Raw genomic sequence first — 23,521 nt, 5'->3', positions numbered from 1 at the left:
TAACATAAAATCATAGAACATTTTAATAAAAATTAATATTTTTTCTTGAACATTAACTTACCAGACACTGAATAACTGCGCAAATTAATAAGTGTAACGCAAATAAACCTATTTTTCTTGTTCTCCGAAAGCGAAATATTTCCTGTTGCGCACACCAAACAAGTCAGTCCAAGACTAATGACGTGGCCATCGGCTGCTAAAATATTCGCTGCTGGTATTAGTGTAGAGAAATGGTGCGCCTTCGTAAGCGTGTGAGGGAAATGAAAGCAACACAATTACAGTGATCAGTCATTAGCAAACATTGTGGTTCATTATTAATAATTATGTCTAAAGAATATTGTAAAAATTAAGTTACGAAATTTTTATTAAAATGTTTCTTACATACCGTTATATTGGCTGGGCCGCAAAAATATTCACAGGCCATGAGTTTGACATGCTTGGTCTAGACCAGTGGTCGGCAAACTCATTAGTCAACAGAGCCAAATATCAACAATACAACGATTGAAATTTCTTTTGAGAGCCACATTTTTTTAACTTAAACTTCTTCTAACGCCACTTCTTCAAAATAGACTAGCCCAGGCCGTGGTATTTTGTGGAAGAGCCACACTCAAGGGGCCAAAGAGCTGCATGTGGCTCTCGAGCCACAGTTTGCCCACGTTGGGTCTAGATCAAGGTCAGGGCCTCAGGTGAAGGCGGGTGTCACTCTGCGATCACCACTAGAGGCGATCTTGAGTCAACTTTATGATGACAATAGACAGGCTTCCTTGAATTTCTAACCCCCCTCTATGGAATGAACTGTATGCGACGTACTAAGGAGACAATTAAAACATTTATATAGCCCTAGCTGGTTTGGCTCAGGGGGTAGAGCGTCGGCCTGTGGACTGGAAGGTCTCGGGTTCGATTCCAGTCAAGGGCACATGCCCATGCCAGGTTGTGGGCTCTATCCCCAGTAGGGGGCGTGCAGGAGGCAGCCAATTAATGATTCTCTTTCATCATTGATGTTTCTATCTCTCTCTCCCTCTCCCTTCCTCTCTGAAATCAATAAAAATATTTTTTAAAAAACATTTATATATTTACAACAAGCTACAAATAGTGTGCACTGCTTCTGCCATCCCCCTGTGATCCCCTCCCACCAGGGGGACTGGGGCAGGGGCTCCTTCCTTCCTTCCAAGGGTCCAGAGAGCCTACTGTGCACAGCACAGCGACTCCAACAGGGCACGTGCTTCGGAATCGCTCTCCTGGGGCTTTGAACACATAAGTTCTACATTAATTAATCTGTTCATCGCCATTTGCTAAGTGCAAAGTCCTGGCAGAGGGCAGAGTCGCTGGAGAGCTGCCTCTCCTGGGGTCTCATCCAGATCAGGTGGTTGCTTCCTTGCCACTGGTCTTTTATTTATTTATTTATTTAATTAATTATTATTATTTTTTAAATTCTCACCTGAGGATATTTTCCCATTGATTTTTAGGAAGAGTGGAAGAGAGAGGGAAAGACAGAGAGAAATGCTGATGTGAGAGAAACACATCGATTGGTTGCCTCCCGCACCAGCCCTGACCAGGGCCTGGGCCGGGGAGGAGCCTGCAACCAAGGTACGTGTCCTTGACCGGAATCGAACCCAGGACCCTTTAGTCTGCAGGCTGATGCTCTATTCACTGAGCCAAACGGTCTAGGGCACCACCAGCCTTTTATACCACAGGCTGGAAACGCTCAGTCTATTCTCCCCAAATTGTCTGAAGTTCATCTTTAAAAGGAAAATCTTGAATGATGATCTTGCTTGTAGCCAGAGCATGCACACAGATCTGGAGGTGTTTTCAGGAAGTGCCTAAAGCCTGGAGGTGGTGGGTGGAGAGAAATGGCCAGGGTGCTGGGGGCTGGCGGGGGGCGGGGGGGGGGGGGGTGTGCATTGTCTTCAGGCAGCTTCCTGGGTAGGCAACTGGGCAGTCACTCATGCCTGGGGTTTAGTGTTCTGCAGTCACCATCTTGAAATTTTTAAAATGTTACCTTTGAACTTGTGTTTTGTAAGTGAAGGCATGGGACCAAGGAGCCTGGAGCCTCTGCTCCCACTGCCTGCCCGATCCGGACACATCCGGGGTGCACGTGCAATCACCGTGCCCTCGAGGCCAGCCAGCAGGGGCCTGGGTACAGATTAGGGGAGGGCTGGGTCCACTAAACATGTGGCACAGGCAGCGCCATGGTGTGTCTGGCTGGCTAACAAAGGCCATGTCATAGAATAAATTTAAAAACGGCCATGTCTTAGTGGGTCCCCCTCTTGCCCAGGTACCTGGAGAGTCCCTGGCACAGCATCACCAATGCCCTTGAGAGTTTCCTGCTCACTGTGGGGCTGCCATGGACACAGTGAAGTCTGGCTTGACCTCCCAGGGCCCAGCCTCAGCTGAGCTGCAACATGTCAGCCTGCAGTCAGTGGAAGGGGGAACCCAGCAGTCCTCGGGCCTAGTCTGCCCCCCCATGTTGCAGGGTAGCTGAGAGGGGTCCCTCTGCCTGAGAGGATCCTCTCTTCCTCCCCAACCTTCCTGAGTGTGGCCAGCTCCAGGCACCCACATGCCACCAAAAACAAATGGTGTCATTTTGATGATTCTGCCTAGGACTTACATGTTCTGATATTTGCATTTAAAACTGGCACCACACAAAATAAAGATGAATGGTAGAATCCATGCTAATAATGTGAAATTTATATTTTTCTTTACTTTAAGCGACATCAAATAGCAAATAAAAATACCATGACAAGTCAAGAGAGAGACCGTGGAAGAAGGGAAAAGCTTTATATTTCAGTGATTTAACGTTGCTTTTTCTCCTTTTTCAACAAAGAGCCTTGCAAATTATATCTCTCTTCCCCGAGCAGCAATGCTGCTGGGACTGGGGCTCAGACATCCCAGGGGGCCCAGCACACGGGATCTGATGCTTCCCGTTTCAACACAAAGCCGACTTCTCTGTGGGGGACGAGAAGCAACAGCAGGGATGGGTGAGGACCAGGAGCCAGGCTCCTCACAAGCGCATGGGCGTGGGTGGGCAGGGACCGGAGACCAGCTCTGCCTCCAGTGACGCCTGCAGCTTTGGACTAGGGACCAATCGGCATTTCCACACAACTTCGTGACTTGGGGACATGCAAGCCCTTCTGGTGAGGAGGGAGCTGGGTGCTGCCAGGCACTCACACATCCCAAAAAGGTCCAGAATGGCCCCTTGGCTTTGAGGTGTGGGCACCCACCCTGGAATTGCAGTGCTCTGGCTGGCCCCCCCCCCGCCCCCAGCCACCCCCACCCAGCACCGTGCAGAGCCGGCCCAGACCTCCCAAGGACTCCTGGGACACACAGCGGAAAGCAGTGTGGAGGCGGAGCTTTGTTGAGCCCCTACTCACTATGCAGCGGGCAGCGCACGACTTTCCTCCCGGATCCCCTTTAATCCCCAGCCTACATGAGTTCTTTTAAGATGTCTGTGATGTCACACATGTGTGTGCGTGTACACCCCACACACATGAGAAAGGGAGTGGGGGGAGAGAGAGCGCGCGCTGCAGGCCCAAGGTGACCAGGGGCTGAGCGAGAACCAGGAGGAGCAGGGTTTGGGTGGCCAGGGAGGGGTGACCGGGACAGTTCCAGGTCCTTTACTTCTGAGACAGCTGTGGGGTCCAGTAAGCAGAGGGCTGCAGTGGGTAAGGAGACAGGTGGAGGAGGCCCCAGGAGATTCGTAGGTCATCAGGGCTGCTCAGTGAGGCAGGGGCAAGTTCATGAGGGGACGTTCCCAGAGTTCTCGCCGGCGCTGGCCTAGGTGGGTGTCAGCGGAGGATGGCGCAGCGGCCAGCCCCCACCCTCAGGAAGGTGGGAGCGGCAGAAGACCAGCCAGGTGAAGACATCCCTTCCCGATCTGGTGACTGAACACATCTGGGCTCTCAGGGACCAGGGACCCCTCTGCAGGCCAGCTCTGCTCTGGTGGGGTACTCATTCCAGCCTCGGGGAGCCGCACAGACAGATGGGGGAGAGGAGAGACACCGACAGGGAAATGGCTCCCACAGAGGACCAAGCCCAGGCACACAGCCCAGGTTGTACCAGGAGGACAGAGGACAGGAGTGACTGGAACTGCAGGTTAATCGGGGCCGCAGATGGGGTCGGGCCGCAGAGACCTGCAGACACCTGTGAGAGGGAGATTGGGCTGCCTGAGAACAGACAGGAGGGAGGGGATGTGGGAGGGAGAGAAGAAACCAAATCTAAGAGCCGGGCTGGCCTGTCTGTCCGTCTGTCTGCCTGCCCACCAGCCACGGGCCTCCTGCTCCGCGGGGAGCCATGCTGCACGGACAGGTGGAGCCGCTGGACCAGCTCAATCATCATATTTATTCTAACTGTAGTGTAATCGTCCCCAAGGAGCCCGGTTCAAATGAGCTTGACATTATTAAAATTTTAATGCCCAGTTTTCATAGCTGAATGAATATTTAAAGGGTATGTCCCAGCTTAAGTTATGATGATGAAGAAATTAATGGAATGTCTTGTTTAATGCATGGATATGTGTTGATGCAAAAAGTGGCAGAGATGGGGAGGGGGAGGGGAGGCAGAGAAGAGGCCTGGGAGGGAAGGAGCCATCGACCCGCAGCCCTCTGCTGGGTTTCAGAGCAGTGGTGGGGCGGGGGTCCCAAATTCTGGGCCAGGACCACTTGCTCCCCATGAGGGGGCCTCGAGCTGGAAGCAGAAACACAGTGGACAAGAGTTACTGACGTGTCCCCGGAGGCCTGGCCCCAGGAGCCTGCAGGGCGGCTTCGGGGAGCGGTCCTGACCCAGGAAAGTGGGCCCCGGCACCTGGAGGCCACGTGGGATGCTGAGGACACCTCAGAAAGGGAATCAGCAGGGACAGTGCCCCCGCAAGAAGGGCGTCACACCAAATAAAGGGCATCACACCACAGCCCACTTCTCCCCAGCCCCAGCCCCAGCCCCAGCCCCAGCCCCAGGCCCTCCTGGAAGGATGTACAGTGGCCAAGGGGGATACGGGACAGAGGAGCAGGAGACGGGGGAGAGGAAAAGCACCATGGGGCGGGCTCTGGTGCCTTCACAGCGCGGTGTTCACCTGAAAGGGATGCAGTGTTCACCTGGGGCCTGTGTGGCAGGAGGTCCTGAGGCTGAGACCATGGCCCTAGGGTGCAAGGTTAGAAGAAGGACGAGGAGATGCAGGTGCCCCTCCCACCCTCCTCCCCTCTATATCCGCGTCCCCTTCCTCCCTGGGTCTCTGCGGCCAGGCTTGGCCTCCTCTCCCAGGACGGCTCCCTCTGGGCACACCTCCCTCCTCAAGGTGAAACCAGGCCTCGCGAGGCTGGACGGGGCCAGCGTCTGGACCAGGGAAGGACGCTCTCCTTCCAGCCCAGAGCCTGCACAGAGCCTGCTCCGGCTGAGAAATCTCCCAACTGCGCCTGACACTTCATTTCTGCTGGGAATTAAGAAAGCGTGCGGGGCCGTATTTTATCTCTCCCTCTACCTGGCACCTCTCTGACAGCCCCGAAAAGACTGTCTGGACGCTGACCACCTCTAGATCATAATGGGACGTGAAAAATGATGCAGGAGTCACAGGTCCGTGGGAAACAATTCAATTCCGCTCCAGCAGTCTGTTTGGGTCACACGGTGGGTGCTCCGCCCGGGGCGGAGGGCAGGTGGGAGGCTGGATGAGACCAGGAAGCCCACGGTCAGAGAGAAGCAGCAGGGTCTGCTGTGCGCCCGAGCAGTGGTGGAGGTCTGGGGTCTGGGAGCACGGTGCTGGGCTGGCCGGTCAGAGCTCCCCAGGGCGGGAGGCTCAGTTGGGAAGCCTGGTGCAGAGCACTCATGGAGAACAGTGGGATGGTGGCTGGCTTCCCGCACCCCCCCCCCCGCACCCCCCCCGGCCCCGGGTGGAAGGTTCCACGCACAGGCAGATTCCACTTGCCTTGTTTAATGTTCCATGGAAAATGGGCCCCGTTCTATCAGAAGGAGCCCTCCCAGCCCTTGTTGATCCACAGGACTCACCCCAACTGCTCTCGGACCCACATAGAGAAGACTGGCCGTGGGATACAGGGGCCAGATACCCAGGGAGGAGTCTTCCCAGCAGTCCCTGCCCTTCCTCCTGACATCGCCCCAAAGCACGGGGTCAGGCTGGGCACGCGCAGGCCCCGGGCATGGAGTCTCCTCCGCGGCCTCCCTCCTTCCCCCATCTGCACAGTGGCAGAGCCCAGCCGGGTCTGGTTCCTGCACCTCTACCTGCCCCGCCTCACATATACTTTCCTCTCCCTTCTTGCTGGGGAAGCTGAGCCCCCCCATCTGGCCCCCTGCCCTTCCCTCTTCTGCCTTGACCTTTCCTGGACCATCGCCAAGCCCATCGCGCCTGCTTCCCAGCAGCTCCGTGTAGTCAGGTTCTTGTTGATGTCGCCGTTTGCCACCTGTGTGACCTCGGGCTAGTTTCTTAACCTCTCTGAAACTCCATTTCCTCGCTTAAAGTTAAGGACGATTTCATTGCATGCATCGTAGGGGACGTTATGATAATCCAGCAATACCATCAGTGTAACAGCTAGTCGTGTCCCTGTGGGTGGAGCAGTGCTGTGTACCCCAGGCGGGACCTGAGTCCCTCCTCCAGCCACTCGCCTCCCAGCCTTGACTGTACCTTCACTATGGAAATGGGAGAATGTCGCGGGAACCCGTTCTCCGGGGTACCAGGAAGGCTTCGTGGTCAGAAGAGGAGGCCGCTGGGGCTGGGGAGAGGAGCTTGCAAGTCCAGGGCATGGACTTGGGAGAGGAAGGCGCTGGGGTGTCGGGAATGGAGTGATACATGGGGTCAGGGGGGTCTGATGTGAGGGGCCCGGCTGAAGAGGTTGCATTTGATTTGATGGCCCCGGGAACCTGGCCCCCAGCTCCCCTTGCCAGATGGGCATGTCCTCACGGGCTTCCTCCCAGAGCAGCCGGGGTGAGGTAACACGCAGGCGGACCACCACTGTGCTGTTAGCCCTGTGCCTGCCCATCCCGGCCGAACCCCAGATCTGCTGCTTCTCGGAGCTCTGGCTGCTTGTCGGAGGAGAGAGATAACACTCCCTGCCTCAGGGACGCATAGTAATTACATAAGCATGACAACTATAGAAACACGCCCAAGAGAAGACAGTGGCCAGGACTGGGGCCCCGTCAGTTGCAGGAATTTTCTGCAGGAGAATATTGCAGGTTTGGGGGAGACTAAGAGGGAGGGATAGTCTAGGAGAGGGCTGGGTGCTGAGTCCCAGGAAGTGGGCGATGCCTGCTCAGCCTTCTGGACCCTTCACTCAAAAACTGGAATGGAGGTGGTTTACGGGGGACCCTAAGTGGAGCCGGGACTTCACTGAGTCCCTCTTCCTTCCTTCTCCCTGTGGCAGGAGCCCCCCATATGTGGCAGTTCCTGTGCTGGGGGAGCTTCCATGCACAGCACCTTTCTCCCCCTCCACTCCACACGGGGCCGAGTGGGGCCCACGGGCACACAGTGGCCCCTGACCCCTCACAGTGGATCAGCCCCAGTGTCCTGTCTTGTGCCCCTGCCAGCTGGCCTCTCGCTCTCTGTTCCCTGCCCTGCCTTCTGCTCTGTCCTTCCTGGCGGTGAGTCTGCCCTTCCTTGTTGTCACCTTGCTGACTCACGGCACCCGCCTCCCCCACCCAGCTGTCTTGACGCAGCCAAAACTCACTTCGAATCAGAGACCAGAAGCCCGGGGCAGCTTGTGACTGGCTAGCCCAGCCTCTGGACTCGAGGGCAATTGGCCACAGAAAGTCACCCGGTGCAGGACAGAAGCTCCATAATAGCCCTGGCAGGCCAGGTTCCCGGGCCCATCCGTCCCTGGTGGCCCTGCCTCCGCTTCCCCATCTGTAAAATGGGGGTGTGCGTGCCGGCCCCGCCTGCCTTTCAAGGTTTGTTGAGAGAGATGTGCAAATGGGATGAGGGATAAGGGGTGCGTGGCAGGCAGATGCTCTGGCAAAGACATAAAGTGCAGTCCATTTGCATGCCCCCTGCTGTGTATTGCTTGGAACATCTTGGGACTTCAGGCTGCAGAGCCCACTCGGGCGCCTCCTGCATCAGGGAGTGGACAGGCTGTGGAGCTGGGATGCTTGGAGTTCAGAGACCCCTAGTGGCCTGAACGGGGCACGGAAACAGATACCGGAAAGAGGCAGGTGGCCTGGAGCCGGGGAGTCAGGTGGTGCCCTGGTGTCCTCCTGGCACCCAGACACCCTGTGAGTCCAGTAACTGTGCCAACTCCACACACACTTCCAAGGGGCAGCCCTGGCCACAGTCCAGAGCCCCAGCCCTGAGCTCTGCACCAACCAGGAGCCGGGTGGCCCGGAAGCTCAGGCACCCTGGGACCCACAGCTCACGTCTCTGAGGTGGCATAGGGTGAGGTGCAGCTCCTGCCATGCCCCAGCCTGGGCAGGGGGCAGCCTTCAGCCAGAGACCAGCTTGTGTGGGCAGAGCCAGCCAGGGATGTGCTGTGGGGACACTCAGAGCTGCTCAGAACTGGGACAGGGACAACACGCGTCCCGTCCAGAGAAACCCTCTTGCAAAAACAGGGCCCTGAGGGCTGCATAGGGAAGGGAAGTGGATGGGGCTTTAGAGAGGACCTGCAGGTTTGCAGCTGTGTGGGTGTCTGCTCATGGGACCAGCTGGTGTGGTCTGTGTGCCTAGACACCTGTGCATCCGGGGTGGGCTCTCTGCCTCCCTCCCCCACCTGCTCTACACTGGCCCCTGCTCTAACACTGGCCCCTGCTCTGGCACTGGCCCTGCTCTAACACTGGCCCCTGCTCTAACACTGGCCCCTGCTCTAACACTGGCCCCTGCTCTAACACTGGCCCTGCTCTAACACTGGCCCCTGCTCTAACACTGGCCCCTATTCTAGCACTGGCCCTGCTCTAACACTGGCCCCTATTCTAGCACTGGCCCTGCTCTAACACTGGCCCTGCTCTAACACTGGCCCCTGCTCTAGCACTGGCCCTGCTCTAACACTGGCCCCTGATCTAACACTGGCCCTGCTCTAGCACTGGCCCTGCTCTAACACGGCCCTGCTCTAACACTGGCCCTGCTCTAACACTGGCCCCTGCTCTAACACTGGCCCTGCTCTAGCACTGACCCCTGCTCTAACACTGGCCCTGCTCTAACACTGGCCCTGCTCTAACACTGACCCCTGCTCTAACACTGGCCCTGCTCTAACACTGGCCCTGCTCTAACACTGGCCCTGCTCTAGCACTGGCCCTGCTCTAACACTGGCCCTGCTCTAACACTGGCCCCTGTGCTCTGTTGCAGATGAACCGGCCGATCCAGGTGAAGCCTGCGGACAGCGAGAGCCGAGGAGGTAGTAGCTGCCTGCGCCAGCCCCCTTCACGTGAGGGCCCACTTGTCTCTGCCCCCTCGTCCCCTCCCGCCTCCCTCTCCCAATGCAGCAATGCAGCGACTCCCGCCACCTGCTCCTGTCTCCCCTTAGGCAGGGTTTTGGAGCTCTGGGGGGACAGTGAAAGGAAGAGGGGTGACTGGGGTCTGCCAGGTGGTAGGGTTCGGTCCTTTCCATGAGGGAGCAAGCAATGAGGATGTCCAGGACACTCTTCTGCTGCCTGTAGGACACGGAAAAGGTGCTCCTCCCACTTCCGTGTCACCAGGGAAAACCCCACTGTGATGGGACTTGACCAGTTGAAAGGATGTTGGGCCAGGATGTAGGCAATGGAGGTGGGACATGGGAGGGTTCAGGCTAGAGTGGGCACATCTGAGGAAGGCTCCCGTGGGATGTTGGGGTGCTTCCTGTGGGGTGTTGGCCTGCTTCCCGTGGGGTGTTGGCCTGCTTCCCGTGGGTGGTGGCCTGCTTCCCGTGGGGTGGTGGCCTGCTTCCCGTGGGGTGGTGGCCTGCTTCCCGTGGGGTGGTGGCCTGCTTCCCGTGGGGTGTTGGGCTGCTGAGGGCAAGATCCTGGAGCTGGATTTAGGGAGGAGGTGTCTGAAAGGGAACAGAGCAGGAGGACACGGCCTCACATAGATACCGGCCCCATTCTCACAGAAGAAACTGACTTCCACCCGTGAGGCCACCAGGGCACACAGGCTCAACCAGGCCAGGCCCTCGGCTTCCTCTGCCAAGAACCCATGTCCTGGGGTCTGGCCTGTGCCCGTGCCCACACCATGCCAGGTCAGGCCCCGCTGCCCCTGGGTTATCCCCATCTGGGCGTGTACAGGCAGGTAATAAGGGATTTCTCTCTCCCTTCCCTTCCCTCCCCACCCCCAAAATTTTCTAGCAAATTAAGAGCAAAAGGTAAAATGGGCAAAAGCTACTTGTAAATTCAGAGCCAAGATCCTTGTCCTGAGAGAACTCAGAGAAGTCACAAAAAGAGCGCCTCCTGCTGGCAGGGAGAGTAAGTGCCACCTGCCGCCCTCTCGGGAGCCAGGAGCAGCGCAGGCCTCGGAGGCAGTGGCCCGAAGGAGGGAGACGCCACACCTGGAGAAGTCAGCCCAGGAGGCAGGCCCCTCAGGTGCGGCAGGGGGTGCCTGTGTGCGGAGCAGACAGCTCACAGTCCAGCCAGCTTCTCTGGAACCGGAGCCCGGAGCGGGGCGGCGGGCACCCCTCTGCCCAGCAAGGCCGAGCCAAGCTCTAACTCAAACCTTCGCTTGCCTCTGAGGCAATAGCTCTCTGACTCCAAGTTGCTAACCTCATCTCCTTTCTCCCATATATCTCCTGCCGCTGACACTTGCCCCAAACCCGATTAATCAGCTCTTTTATTCTTCCCGCGGTGGAAGGGGGAAAGCAGAGCCAAACCCAAACATCTATCTATTAATTGCATATTCAATATTAAACAGTGAGGTGATCCTGAGTCAGCACTCTCACCAAGCTAGTTTTTAAAAAACGAAAGTATATCCATTAAATACTTCTTCTGGGTGGAGGGGCTAGGGGAGAGGTGAGCATTAAAAAAAGATGAAATGAATGGGAACAGGAGAAGGGTGGGAAGGCAGGGGAGGGAGTGGGAAGAGGAATGCTATGGGCAAGGTGAAGGGAAAGGGGGCAGGAGGAGGAGGCCAGAGAAGAGAAAGCTCATGTTGGCCTGGAGCAGGCAGGGAGGGCTTCCTGGAAGAGGTGGGAATTGGACCAAAAGGTGTAGACTTGGCAGGAGACAGTGAGCACAAGTGAAAATGGAGCCCTAAACACAAGGCCAAGGGGTTGGACAGGTCTCCATCAGAAGCAGGAGCCACTGATCCTGATGGGGGGACAGGGACAGGGCAGAGAGAAGGTACCCCAGCTGTAATGTCCTTGGGCGGGAAGAGAGGAGACAGCTCCTGCTCCCACCACCAAGAGCCCGGCTCCAGCTCGGCAGGGAGAGAAAAGCAAAGGAGGAGCCTCCCCAGGAGCCCCCAGGAGGACCCAGTTAATGTTGCAGAGCTCGAGGGAGCACATTGTCTTTAAACTCAGATTCACACCCAAATAGGCAGGCCAGCGTGTTACCAGGGGCGGGAAGTAGGCCCTAGGGACAGAGCGGGTGCACGGTGGAGGACAGAGGGCATGCCCTGCCCGGCCACCTCAGAGGCAAGGACACTCCCTAGGGCGTGCACTGTGGTGTCCTTTGCCTCCCGAAGGCGAATATACTTCCCCCAAAGGGGGTTCATGGTCAGCATCTGCATTAGGTCTCCACAGTGGCAGGTGCCCTTCGGCCTCTCGGTTTCACTCTGGATAGATGCCCCCGGGGTGCTGCCCTGCAGGTCTGAGCCCCCCATCCTCCCTGGCCAGGTTGTGGGGGCTTCTTTCAGGGAATCAGACTCCATCTGGCTGAACTGGAAAAGACTGGGACTGTGTACCCACCCCCCTCAAGGGTCCAAAAAAGTCAGCAGCCAAGTCGGGGACCTTGAGGAAGGAAAGCGTGGTGGAGGCCTGAGCCAGGTGTAGCAGACACTGACCTGATCTCACCTTCCCCCACCCCCATCCAGACACAGACCATCAGATCCGTGCTATCTGCCCTGACCCCTAGAAGGCGCCCTCCCCATCAGAAACCAAGCCTGTCCTCTTCCCAGTAACCACCTCCCAGGGAGAAGGTTTAGCTAAGGTGGGCCTCATCTCGGCTAAGTTTGCATAAACACCTTTCACACCATCACCCTCACCAACATGCTCACGCCCACACTGCCAAAGGCAGACACCCAGTCTCACACAGCTCCTGGTGAGGTGGAAATAAATGTCCTCATTGGGCACCCAGTGGCTGGGGGTGGGCCCAGACTGGGGCCACCAGGATTTATCTCATCACCATGAAATGACAGGAAAAAAAGCAGCAAGGTGGCTAGCTTCGGGGTTGGAGAAGTTAGAAACCAAGATAGCTTAGGAAGGAGTCCTGGGAAAGAGGGGGTTCTGGCTTGCCAAGGGGCTGCCCACTGGGAAGTAATGCAGTCTTCCAGGTCAGCCACCACGGCCCTCCCCCCTCCCCGGGACCCAGAACTGAAAGCCACACGGGCACACCACACACTCCAGCCGCCCGGGCTGGCACATGTGCGGCTGGAACTGAGGACCTGGGCCCTCCCCACCAGCTCCGGCTCCTCCAGTCTCCCGCTGGGCCTGGGCAGGGCCAGGACACATGGGAGGGTCCGGGCAGGTGCGACAGCCTGGGAGTCAGTCCTTTCCACGTGGGTCCCCAGGGCAAGTGCGGCCCAGTCACTCAGCCCAGCAGGTCCCTGCAGCCTTTCGCTGCTCCCCCGTTCATTTAACGGCACCTCCAGGCGCCCGCCCCGCACCGTGGCCGGCACTGTGTGGCTGCAGTCCCGCTGGGCTGGCTAATGAGGTTGGACACAGTGCATGGGAACGCCGCTCTGGGGCCCTCCCGAGGCCACGTTCCCCACCATAAACCCGTGGCTGATTCTGTGCTCCCGGCCCCTCCACCATCTGCAGCCCCATTGGTTCCTGTGGCTTTATAAATCCTATTAAGTTCCTCATTTCTCCTCCGAGCATTATTTTATTTTAAAACAGACACAGACAACGCACTGTCAGGGAGGCCTTTGAGGGGCTGCTGTGGACCAGCTGATGGGTATTGCCCCTCCCGTTCCCCCCCTCCCCCGCCTCAGGCCTGAGGCCCTAGGAGCCCTGTGGCCACACTGCTGAGCTCCAGATGCTGGCTTTCTCACTTCTAGACTTTTCTAGCTTTTTAGCCCCATATTCTAGGGAGGCAATTTAGTGGGCGAGCATTTAGATGAAATGGGCGTGTAGGCTGGTCCTGCTTTATAAAGATTCAATATTCAGGAGTTTCCACTCTCCTCTCTTAAGAGGCAACAAATGCCTCACTTCACAAAAGCTTCTGGGTGAACAGGAACCCCCAGGGTCCCGCTAGGAAGCCTTAGGCCCAGGCGGGAGAGGGTGCACTAAACATAAAGCTCAAGACCACGGCGCATTGAAGATCAATCTGAAATTATACAGAGACAGTAGGAATTACGGTTTAAAAAGCAGATTACTCTAGATGAGATGCATGGAGAGAGGAGGGTGGGAAGGTGTGGGGAAAGCCTTGAAGGACAGGTGTGAACACCCTGTGGGACCCCGGAGGTGGCCCTGGCGGGCAGGGTGTGGGTGGGCAGAGACTCAGCCCCAAAGAACAGACTCATTTGTCAGCAGCCAGTCGAGTCCCAGAGCAGGAGTCCAACGACCTCGCCCTAGCCTCTCCTCTCAGAGACCCCAGAAGGAACAGAGGGTCCCACCCGGGGCTGAGAAGGGTCCAGTGACTGAGGCCCCTAAAGAGGAAGGCGTCTGCCTCTCAGAGCAGAAAATTCCCCACCTTCACCTGCCCCCTCTGTCCCCACAGAAGCCCTGGAAGCTGGGCGTGTGCACACCCCACTGTGGGTCCATGTAAGTGTGTATGTTGGAGGGTACATCTCCACTTCACCTCTGATCAGACCTTACAGACCCCACCATCTTCAACTCATACCAGACAGCAGCACCCCTGTCCTCCCTCCCTACAGCTATGTCCGGGCCCAGGGCCTCGGGCAAGAGGTCCTGGCCAACCTTTGGCTGGGGCACAGGTAACTGCCCTCATGGCCAGGACACGGTCCCCCGGCAGCCTGGGAAGGCCCGGAGCCATCCTGTGCACCCTCGCCGGGAGTCTACTCTTACCCAGTCCCTCCCGTCTAAAAACAATCCAGAAGGAAAGCCACTCCACAGCCTCTCAGCCTCCTTCTTCAGAGCACAGGGACCCGCTCATCAGCCTGTCCTTCCATATTCCCACCGAAATCTCTCAAGCTGTAGAAGGCAGCGTTTTCCCTTGAACCGCAGCCCCACAGCCAATGTCCTGGCAGATCTCGAATCCTATGTGTTTGGGACCAACCTTTAAGAAAAGCCATTCAGCTTGGGAAGTTCATGTCAGACACCAGGCAGCACAGTCCAGACCCTCTTGGTGTGCAGGGAGCAGCCGGGGGCAGGGCTGCAGGCCCTGGGGAAGGGCTGAGGGTTAGACTGCTCATCACCAGGCCAAGTGCCACACACACCCCTCCTGGCCAGGGCTTGGCTCCTTTGATGGCCAGGAAGTCCCGCCACATACCTGAGCACCATCCCTCCTACTTTTGATTAAGCATTCCCATGGTAGGTTCCCCTGTTCTCCTGCCCTGCGGGCTTTATTCTCCACAGTCCCCAAAAAGCAAAACAAAACAACAACAACAAACACCACTATCTCTTCCCTTTCCCAAGCCCCCTTTAAAAAGAAATTTTAAAACTCCATGCAGCTCCTCTAGTTCACACAACTGAACACAAATAGCAAACGGCTCCGAGGCAGGTCTTTGTGGGGAGGGAGGTGGCCGGTGGGAAGGGTCCCCAGGGAGGCCCAGGGAGGCTCCAGTGGGGCAGGCACATCATAAGTCCCTCATCACTCCTGCCATAGGTGCGAAATTATAATTAACTGCAAACCTGCTGAGTTTAAATGGACTTTGCATTTTCAGCTGGGGGGAGGGGTGTTGATTGATCTGCATTTTGTTTTTGTGGTGTGTGTTTTTTTTAATCCATTCGGCAAGTTAAGTCGAGGCTCGCAGCTCCTTGCCAAATTCCCTCTGGCCCCGGCTAATTTAGCAAAGGATTGTTTCAGGGGAAATGGGATGTTAATCATTGCAAATGGGCTCCTGGATGATATCTGAAAGCTGCCTCCTGTGTGCCCAGGCTGCAGGAGCGGATAACAGGAATAGGAATGACGGAGAGGGGGACCACGGCCCTCTGGCTCCCACCCATCGCCACTCCCATGGCGTCCTGTGGCAGGCACCGTGTGGGCGTGCAGGAGGAAGACGGGCAAGTTGAGAGAGAGAGAGAGAGTCACAGGCGGTCCTCCTGGGCGGCAGTCCTTGGTGCTGCAGTGACCGAGACCTGAGGAGGGCAAGGTGTCTCCAGTGCCCTCCTGGTCCCTGGCTCACCTCACTTGCCACAGCCTGATAGCAGCATGGAAGCTGTGAGGTTGGGGGAGGGGGAGGGGGAGGCAGGGGGAGACAGCTCAAACCAGAGAGGTCAGAACAGGTAACACCTGCTTGGCCTGCAGAGGGAAGAGGATTTGAGCAAGGAAGGGGCGAGTCAAAAGGGTTTGGAGAGTCCCAAGAGGCGGGAACAGAGGGTCTGCCTTGTGGGGTGGGCAAGATATGGAAGCACTGATTTCCAGAAGGTGCTTTAAGTGGATGCATTTAGGCAAAGGGAAGCCCTCTAAGACGCTGGGGCAGGGGGTGACGTGATAAGAGTGGCACTTTGGCAACAGTAGCCTAGGGACACTTAACCAGATTGGGGGGGGAACCAGAGCAGGCCAGCAGGGACGGTGCTGGGCACTCCCAGGTGCTCTGACGGCGAGCATCCTGTCTGTTCCACAGTGCTGCCTTGCCACCTCCTCTGGCAAAGGGATGATGACACCCCTTTGCAGCTGCCGGAGGGGGAACAACTGTGGAACCCTCCCTGCCGACAGTGCCGCAGTTATTTCATTCTTCGAGTTCAGTCATGGGGAGAGAGGAGGGGACGGGTTGGGGACCTCCGACAAGGTGTGACCAACAGAGTGCAAATGGAAGTCGCACCGCCTAGGGCCAGAGCTGCATTGAGCATGTGCATTCAGCGGGACAGGGAAGGCTTCCTGGAGGAGGTGATTATTGGAATGGCAGGGTTACCAACTGGCAGCACCTAGGTGAAGTGTCACAGGCAAAGACATGAAAACAGAGACGAGAAAGGCAAATATGTGGTATCTTAGATATTCTTTAAATATTGTAGAGGAATCGGTTCGGCTGGAGAGGAAGGTTCGCTTTCTGGAAGACTCAGATTAGGTGCATTGTGTGTCTCATTGCTCCTCAAATTCCAGGGCATGTACGCCTACGCACACACACTGACTGAGTCTGGAGGACCTTGTCTATTCTCACCCTTCAGTCCAAGTTCACCAGGCCTGTCCCAGAGTCTATTTTCTCTATGGGGCTGCCCCGCCTTCCTGGTCAGCCGTGCCCTGCCTGCCCTGTCCTGCCTCCTTCCCACCCAGCCCAGCCCAGCGCCCGCAGGATCCAGGCAATGCTCTGAAAGGAGACAGATAGAACCAGTAGGGCCTCAATCCCCCCATGGATCAGCCAGAGCCTCCAGTACAAGCGCCTCAGCCCTGCAGCATCCCAGCGAGATTGACCGAGCAGCACCCCCTTTCGATGGAGGGGGAAGGAGAGGAGACCACACAGGTGGTAGTCAGCCTGCACACCTCAGCCTCTCTGCGCCGACCTCTGTGTCTTGCTGCCTTCTCAGGGGTCTGTGCTGGTTCCTGACACACAGAGAAAATTCTCCCGTTATCAGCGATGCCCATCAGATGCCCAAAAGACAAGGCTGGATCAGAATGGGGAGGAGGACGGATAGGAAACTCGGGAGGGTCTAGGGTGGCACTTGCCTGGGCGCAGGCTCAATCCGCAGCAGGATGAGCCTGTCCGTGGTCCACCTGAGCATGGAGGGTCAGCGGGAGGAGGGGGGGAGGAGCCGGTGGAAAACTCCACATCTGCCCAGCAGAGGAGAGCCACCTGGTGCTCAGGGCCTTGTCGGTCTGAGCCTGGCAAAGAGAAAGGCTTTGCAGAGGCTGGAGGTTAGCAGCCAGCATGGGTTTGTGTTTTTTGTTGTGTGTGGTTTTTTGGATTTTTGGGGGGGCGGGGGGTGGAAAGGGGCATATCAGGGACAGACCCATGATCCCAACCTCACAGATACCACATCCCAGCACTGGGTAACTGGCCCAGGTGTCAGGAGATTTTAGGCTGAGACATAAATGCCCAATTGGAAGTGGCTCAAATCTGCAGAGAGCTGCGCATGAAAGAGAGATATGTGGGGTTCCAGAAAGCCTTGCTGAGCTCTGGCCCTAGAGCAGCTGCCAGTCTGGTGGGAGACCAGGTTATGGCTGCAGGAGCACCACTGAGCAATGGAGACAGTGAGCCCGGCTGGCAAAGGGCAGAGCCGAGCAGGCAGGGCAGACAGGGAAGGCTTGCAGAGGAAGCTCCGTGTTGGCGGGGAGTCAGGCTGAGAAGCTGGGGAGACGATGAATTTAGGACCGTTGGCATAGAGCCTCTACGGGGAGGTGAGGAAACCATTGGCCTGAAGAGAGCGTCCCAAGGCATGCTCAGTCGCACAGTTGGGGGCTTTCTGGAAGATGATGGGACGTCCTGGAGAGGATGGGGAGGTGGGTGTTTGATGGAGGCTGGGCCTGGGCAGGTTGGCCACCTGCAGGGAGGACTGGACAAGGTGCCACGAGACCAAGGAGAGATCTGTGCACCTCCAGCTGTGAGAGAATGGTCATGGGGCCTGGGAATTAAATCAGGAGCTCAAGAAGCCTTTTGTCACCATGAAATACAAAGCCCCAAACCATCCCTGCCCTGCCCGGGACTGCTGCTGCCTTCAAGGTCTCCCCCAGCGCACATCCACTTCCAGGCCAGCCCACCCTTGGCGGTCCTCCCGGACCCTTCCTAGCCGCCAGCTCCATATGGTCAGAGCCCTGGGCAGGATCCACCTGCTGGGGTGTGGTCTCCAGAGCTTCCTCATTGGTCTTCCCAGTTCAGAACCCCCTTCCTGCTCTCCGTCTGAGCCACCAAGTTAGACAGTGGGTGTTCGTTCCCCATCTCTTCACAGAGACTGTGCCCTTCTTGGGTCAGACATGTCCGGCCTCCACAGAGCCTCGCTGGCCCCAGGCCCTCCGAGTGGGAACCTCCCCTACTACCCTGGCTCTCTGCCGGCCTAAAAACAGTCCCCTCTTTAGTGTCCCCCTCAACCCCTCCAAAGTCAGGCCACAGGCAGGGGGTGGAGGTGGGCAGCAGGGAGGGTGCCCCTGACATTGGCATTCTCCTTGCAGCGCATCTTAATAATTTAATGGCTATTAGCAGGGCCGCAGTGGTGGTGGGGGGGGAGGGGGCGCAGAGGGAAGATTTATAGAGAGAATTCACTCCAGGTTGGGGTTTTGTCTTCCTCTGTTTTCCTGGCATTTATCATGCATGTTTTAATTTGGATCGGAGAGTTGCTACCATCTGGCCATTATCGCAAAGAAATATTCATTTTCGCTGAGTGACACAGGCCCCATTCATCACGGAGCGCGCTGATTGCCCGCGAGTGTGGGGCTGCGCTTTCTCCTTCAGTAGCAACGAACCTTGAGCTCAGAGCAGGTCCCATTTGCCAGGAGCCAAGGCATGGGGCAGGCGGCTGCCACTGACCTCCCAGCCAGGTGGGCAGGGAGCGCTCTCCTGCCATCACAGCCCTCCCCTCCCCTGGAGGTGGGATATTGGTGGCCCCAGAGTGGCCCCCAGGCTTCTGACAGCCCTCACGTCCAGGGTTGTCCCAGGCCAGGCCACAGAGATGGCACAGGTGGCCCCTCTGCCTGGTCCCTGGGCCTTCAGCATCTGATAAACGCTGGATCCTGTCTTGCCAAGGGCGGGATTTGCTTAAGCAACCGTTCCCTCAGAGAATACCGCTCTAGTGGCGTCATCCCAGGTCAGGGCTGTGGGGACAGAAGGGCCTCCTCAATCTCTCATCACGTTCTGGTGGCACCATCCGGGCTGGGCCTGTGGGGAGAGATGTGTCTGCCTCGGGTTGGAACATTTCCAGAGTGTCACCTTGTATCCACCCGCAGCTCACAGCAGCTCACCGCACAGGCCGCCACGGGCCACCGGGGGCCTTTTGTGGGCAATGGGCGTGGAACCCAAGCATAAAGCCGGACACACAGGGGGCTGTTACAGAACGTCCTTGGGCTGAGCTCCACTTTAAGTCTACTCAATAAGCAGGCATTCGGATCTGCAAAACTCAGAACAGAGGAGAAAGTCTACTTTCACATATTTTAAATCGTGAATCAGAGCACCCAGAATTTGCGGGGCCCTCTGTGTCCACCCCCGCTCCCCATATAGACACCAGTGGGGATTCAGACTCACAGCCTGAAGATAGCAGCTGAGCAGTGCCCCCCACCCCCCAGCATTAGACACTCCCAGGAGGGGACTGGATTAGAGCCAGAAAGGGCTTCGCCAAAAGACAAAATCAGGCAAGAGGGCTTTTGTCTACAGAGGTTCCGTTTTCCCAGGAGTCCAGGGGCCAATGGACTTCCCTGGTCTCTGTCCTGGAGGCTGTGGCCAGACTCTCTAGCTCTCACCGCACTAGGACCCAACCCAGATGTGGCCACAACCCAGGGGACTGGGCTGAGAGGTACCAGAGTCCAGGGGAGGCCCGTGGGAGCTTTGGGGCCCCTTCCCCATGAGAGAAGATAGCCACAGGCATCCTAAGTGTTGACTGAGCACTCCACACTCAGCACATATGGGCACACTCACAGGATTCTTGGCCACAGGGGGCTTACAGTCTGGCTGGGGCTGGGGTAAAAGCAATTAGGAGACAGGAAAAGACTTTGAATCAAAGCACTAAGTTAACCACAACTGAGGGCCATAGGTGTAGGACAGGCAACCAACTGACCTCAAAGGCCCCCTGCACGGGCCAGGTCCTCCCCTGGCGCGGCCCTGCCTGCCTGTCCTCACGCTGGTTTCTATCTGGCACTTGTTGAACTAAATCAGCCATCCTCTGCCCGACCCCTCAGACCCCTCGGCACCCAGCAATGAGAGGGGAGGTCCCCACCTCCCTGGAATGCAAGGCGGGAGAAGGGCCCCTCCCTGCCCGCCAGGCACACACAGGCCACCCCCTCCTCCTCGCTAAGTGACACCAGCAGTTCTGAAACATCTGCTCCTCCATCCCGGACCCGCAATTTGAATAAATTACCCGACGTGGCAGCAGCTTGTTATTAATGGCTAAGTTTTAGATTAGAAGATGCTTTAGTTAATAACACCGTAGCCTGGCGCTGCGCTTCTCACAGATACTTTTCCATTTCGCCCCTTCCCCTCCTCCTGCTTCGCTCCATCCTATGGCTGCCTCCAGGGGTCCCGGGCTACAACCGCCCCCTCTCCAATCCCGCTGGGAACCCAGGGACACTTACCCCGTGCGGTCCGTCCCGTGGCTCCACGGGACCATGTCAGCCCCTCTAGGTGATTCACGCGCGCCCTCCTTCTGCACCCCTCATCCGATCGCTGGGGCTCTGCTGGCATCCGGGACCCTAGAGAAGCTGGGAAGGGGAACCCACCTCTCCCCAGGTGGGCTGGCAGTGCCCTCCGCTTGGGAGAGGCCGATGCCCAGCTTATTTCTTTATTCGCAGCCCCTGGGTGTTCATTCTTTTGTTGATTTGCGCTCAGGCACCACACACTTCCTGCATGAAGCCCCCCCAGGTTACTTTTAGCGCCCTCCTCCAACTCCTTCTACTCCTTCCTCTACTCCCCCCTCCCCTCTGTCATTTCTCCCCGCAGCCTGACCTCTCCTGGCACCCCTGGGGCCTGGCCAGCCCTCTAGAACATCGCAGGTTTGATTAACAGCAGGTGCTCACACAGTGGGTGGCTTCCAACAAGCTTGTGCAAGCCTGTGAGTGAGGCTTCCTGCAAAGAAGGGGTGCGCTTCCTGCGAGGGAGAAAAGAGGGCGAGCCTGCAAGGGCGGGTGGGTTTGTTCGATGGGATAGCACATAGAAAACACTGAGGTGTAAATAGGTAGCCAGTGTGGTCCTGTCCTCAATCTGCTCCCCCAGTTGTAGGCCACAGTCATGGTCAAGTGCAGAGAGGCAGGCTCCTGGCAGGTCCAGCCCCAGCTCAGGAAGCAGTGGGTCCAGGCCTGGCAGGAGGGGCTGTGCGCAGGGAGCTGGCTCTCCAGGGCGGGCTGCGGGCCTGCCACCAGGAGGGCCCCAGAGTGGGTGTCCGGAAGCAGAAGAAAGGGTGCGCCTGTGTGTGGTGGGAGGGGAAGGAAGGAAGGTAGGATGTCCCACAGGCAGGGGGCCAGACATACCCATCTCTGCCCCACGGGAGGGTTCTGTGAGGCCCCAAAGCCCAGGGGCAGGGCTCCAGGAGAGGTCTTGGAGGGCTCTCTGTGCCAGAGCTAAGTGTACTGTGGGGTACCCTGTTCCTGGGGACCCAGGGGGGACCCTGACACTGGCTCTAACGGAGAATGTGCTGCTCCCTTTCTACTCACCCCCTCGCCCCCTCCCCAGTTCTGAGGCTCCAGGAGACCAAGGCCCGCACCGCCTCCCATTTGGTCTAACATTACTGTGGGACTCTGCCTTCGCTAAGAGCCCCGCCATTATAACATAATTACTGCTGAAAATGACCTTTAAAATATATTTTAAATTCAAAATGTCTTTAAACCCTTCACTGAGCACCATTTTTCAATTTCAACGACTGTTTTCCTTTTTGGGGGGCAGCGAGGGGTGGGGAGGGAGAAAGGGCCCTCGGAATGGATTTCGAATGTTAATCTCTCCCTGTGACAAGGGGGCTGAGATGCCCAGGTGGTGCCTTGCAGGGGACCCAGGTGGGTGGGGCAGAGGACACCCAGGACCAGATCAGGGTCCGCCCTTCCTCATAGCCTCCATGTCTGGGGGCCTCGGGCTCCCCACACCTGCCCAAGCTCCTGTCCCCAGCCCCAGCCCCAGCCTTCGCTGCTCTGACCCCAGGTGACCAGCAGGAGCCAGAGGAAGTGCTGTGGACACGGGCAGTTTGGGCCAGTTCCTCACAGCCTCCTCCACCTGCTTTGCTTCCCTGGCTGCCTCTTCCCAGACCTCCATTGTCACACAGTGTTCAGTTTCTGGCCTTCTCAGCAGCCTCTGGGGGCCCCAAACCCTGCAGAGTGGAACCCCATGCCCACTCTGCTCCATCACTCCTCCACTTCAGGGCCCCTTTGACCTGACCTGGCTGGTGCGCCTGTGCCTCAGACAGTCTGCGCCCCTGGCTGCCTCTGACCACTCGGTGACAGTGAAGGAAGGAGAATGAATGATGAGGGAGAAGAGGTGGTTGCACCTGCCCACAGCTGCCCCCCCACCCCGTTTTCCTGAAGGATCCAGCCTGCTGCCACACTGCACTCCCCAGATATTGCTGCAGCCACACTCCGCCCCCAACCCCCCCTTTAACCTCTAAGAAACCCTGCTGTGCCTCCCACCTGTCCTGGCCCTCTCTCCCCTCACCACCTCTGGGGACCTGGGCTGGGGAGTCCTGTGCTACCCAGCGTCACCTCAGCTTTTTCCCATGTGGCCACTGACTGTGTCCTCCCCTAGAGATGACCTCAGAGCAGCCTGCCTTTTGTTCAGCTTGTCTCCCATTGGAAGGTGACTCCCAGGGGCTTGGCTTGTCCCTGGCTGCTGACCTGAGTGACCATGAAGTGGCTGCTTGCCTCAAGGACAAGATGACGGAGGCAGTGAGAGGCCTTCTGGCCCTTTCCAAGAGGGGTACTTTGGGGGACTCAAGCCCTGTGGCTATGGATAGGAACTGCACCCTCACCGTTCACTGGGGACTTAGCCATCTCCAGCAGCAGGAGGGGTAGATGCAGGCCTGGGGGAGGGCACTGAGGGGGTAAGGGCCTTAGATGGGTAACTCCATCCAGGAAGGAGTGGCGAGTGGGCATCAGACAGTTCTTCCAGTCTATTCTTGGGACTATTCCTAAAATGGCCAAATTCCCATAGCATCTGATTTGTTCACTATGAAAGTCAACATACATCCCAAAGCCAAAACTGATGTGGTTCATGTCCAGCTCTTTGGATCACCTGAGTTTTTAGATCGTCCATAGTTTTTTGTTTTTTTTTTAATATATTTTATTGATTTTTTACAGAGAGGAAGGGAGAGGGATAGAGAGTTAGAAACATCAATCAGCTGCCTCCTGCACACCCCCTACTGGGGATGTGCCTGCAACCAAGGTACATGCCCTTGACCGGAATCGAACCTGGGACCTTTCAGTCCCCAGGCCGATGCTCTATCCACTGAGCCAAACCGGTCAGGGCTAGATCGTCCATAGTTTTGAATGATCCCTATCCTCAGCCATAGAAACCAGGACCCCTTGCTGCCCTGCCTTGATTGAGGTTTGGGTGTGGCAGCTCCTTGGCCTCCCACAAAGGAGCTCAGGGTGTGAGGGAGCAGGGGTAGGTGTGATAAGGGCTTCCAGAGCTCAGCTGAGGGGGCTGTGGGGATGGTGCAATGGGGTGGCATCCATGACCTGGCTGTGAGCCCAAGTTCAGTCTCAGAGGCCTAGTTGCTGCTTGGCAGGGTCCTGAGGAAGATAG

General features: G+C 57.3%; 1 protein-coding gene across 27 annotated transcripts in view; it reads left to right on the top strand.

Annotated features, from left to right (window-relative positions):
- Positions 1-23,521, top strand: part of CELF4 (CUGBP Elav-like family member 4) — a gene marked incomplete at both ends in the record, with an annotated part of 271,791 nt that overhangs the window by 202,142 nt on the left and 46,128 nt on the right. For 14 of the 27 annotated variants that reach the window (XM_079784654.1, XM_079784674.1, XM_079784648.1 and 11 more), the window contains one exon: positions 9,263-9,341. In XM_079784654.1, the coding sequence (XP_079640780.1) occupies positions 9,263-9,341 (79 nt within the window). The remainder of the gene's footprint in view (positions 1-9,262; positions 9,342-23,521) is intronic. The other 13 variants (XM_079784665.1, XM_079784663.1, XM_079784670.1 and 10 more) reach the window with 2 other exon arrangements.

The sequence above is a fragment of the Cnephaeus nilssonii genome (genome assembly GCF_951640355.1).
Source record: "Cnephaeus nilssonii genome assembly, chromosome: 11".
NCBI lineage: Eukaryota > Metazoa > Chordata > Mammalia > Chiroptera > Vespertilionidae > Cnephaeus > Cnephaeus nilssonii.
The sequence above is the reverse complement of the archived record's forward strand: the minus strand, read 5'-3'. Positions and strand labels throughout refer to the sequence as shown.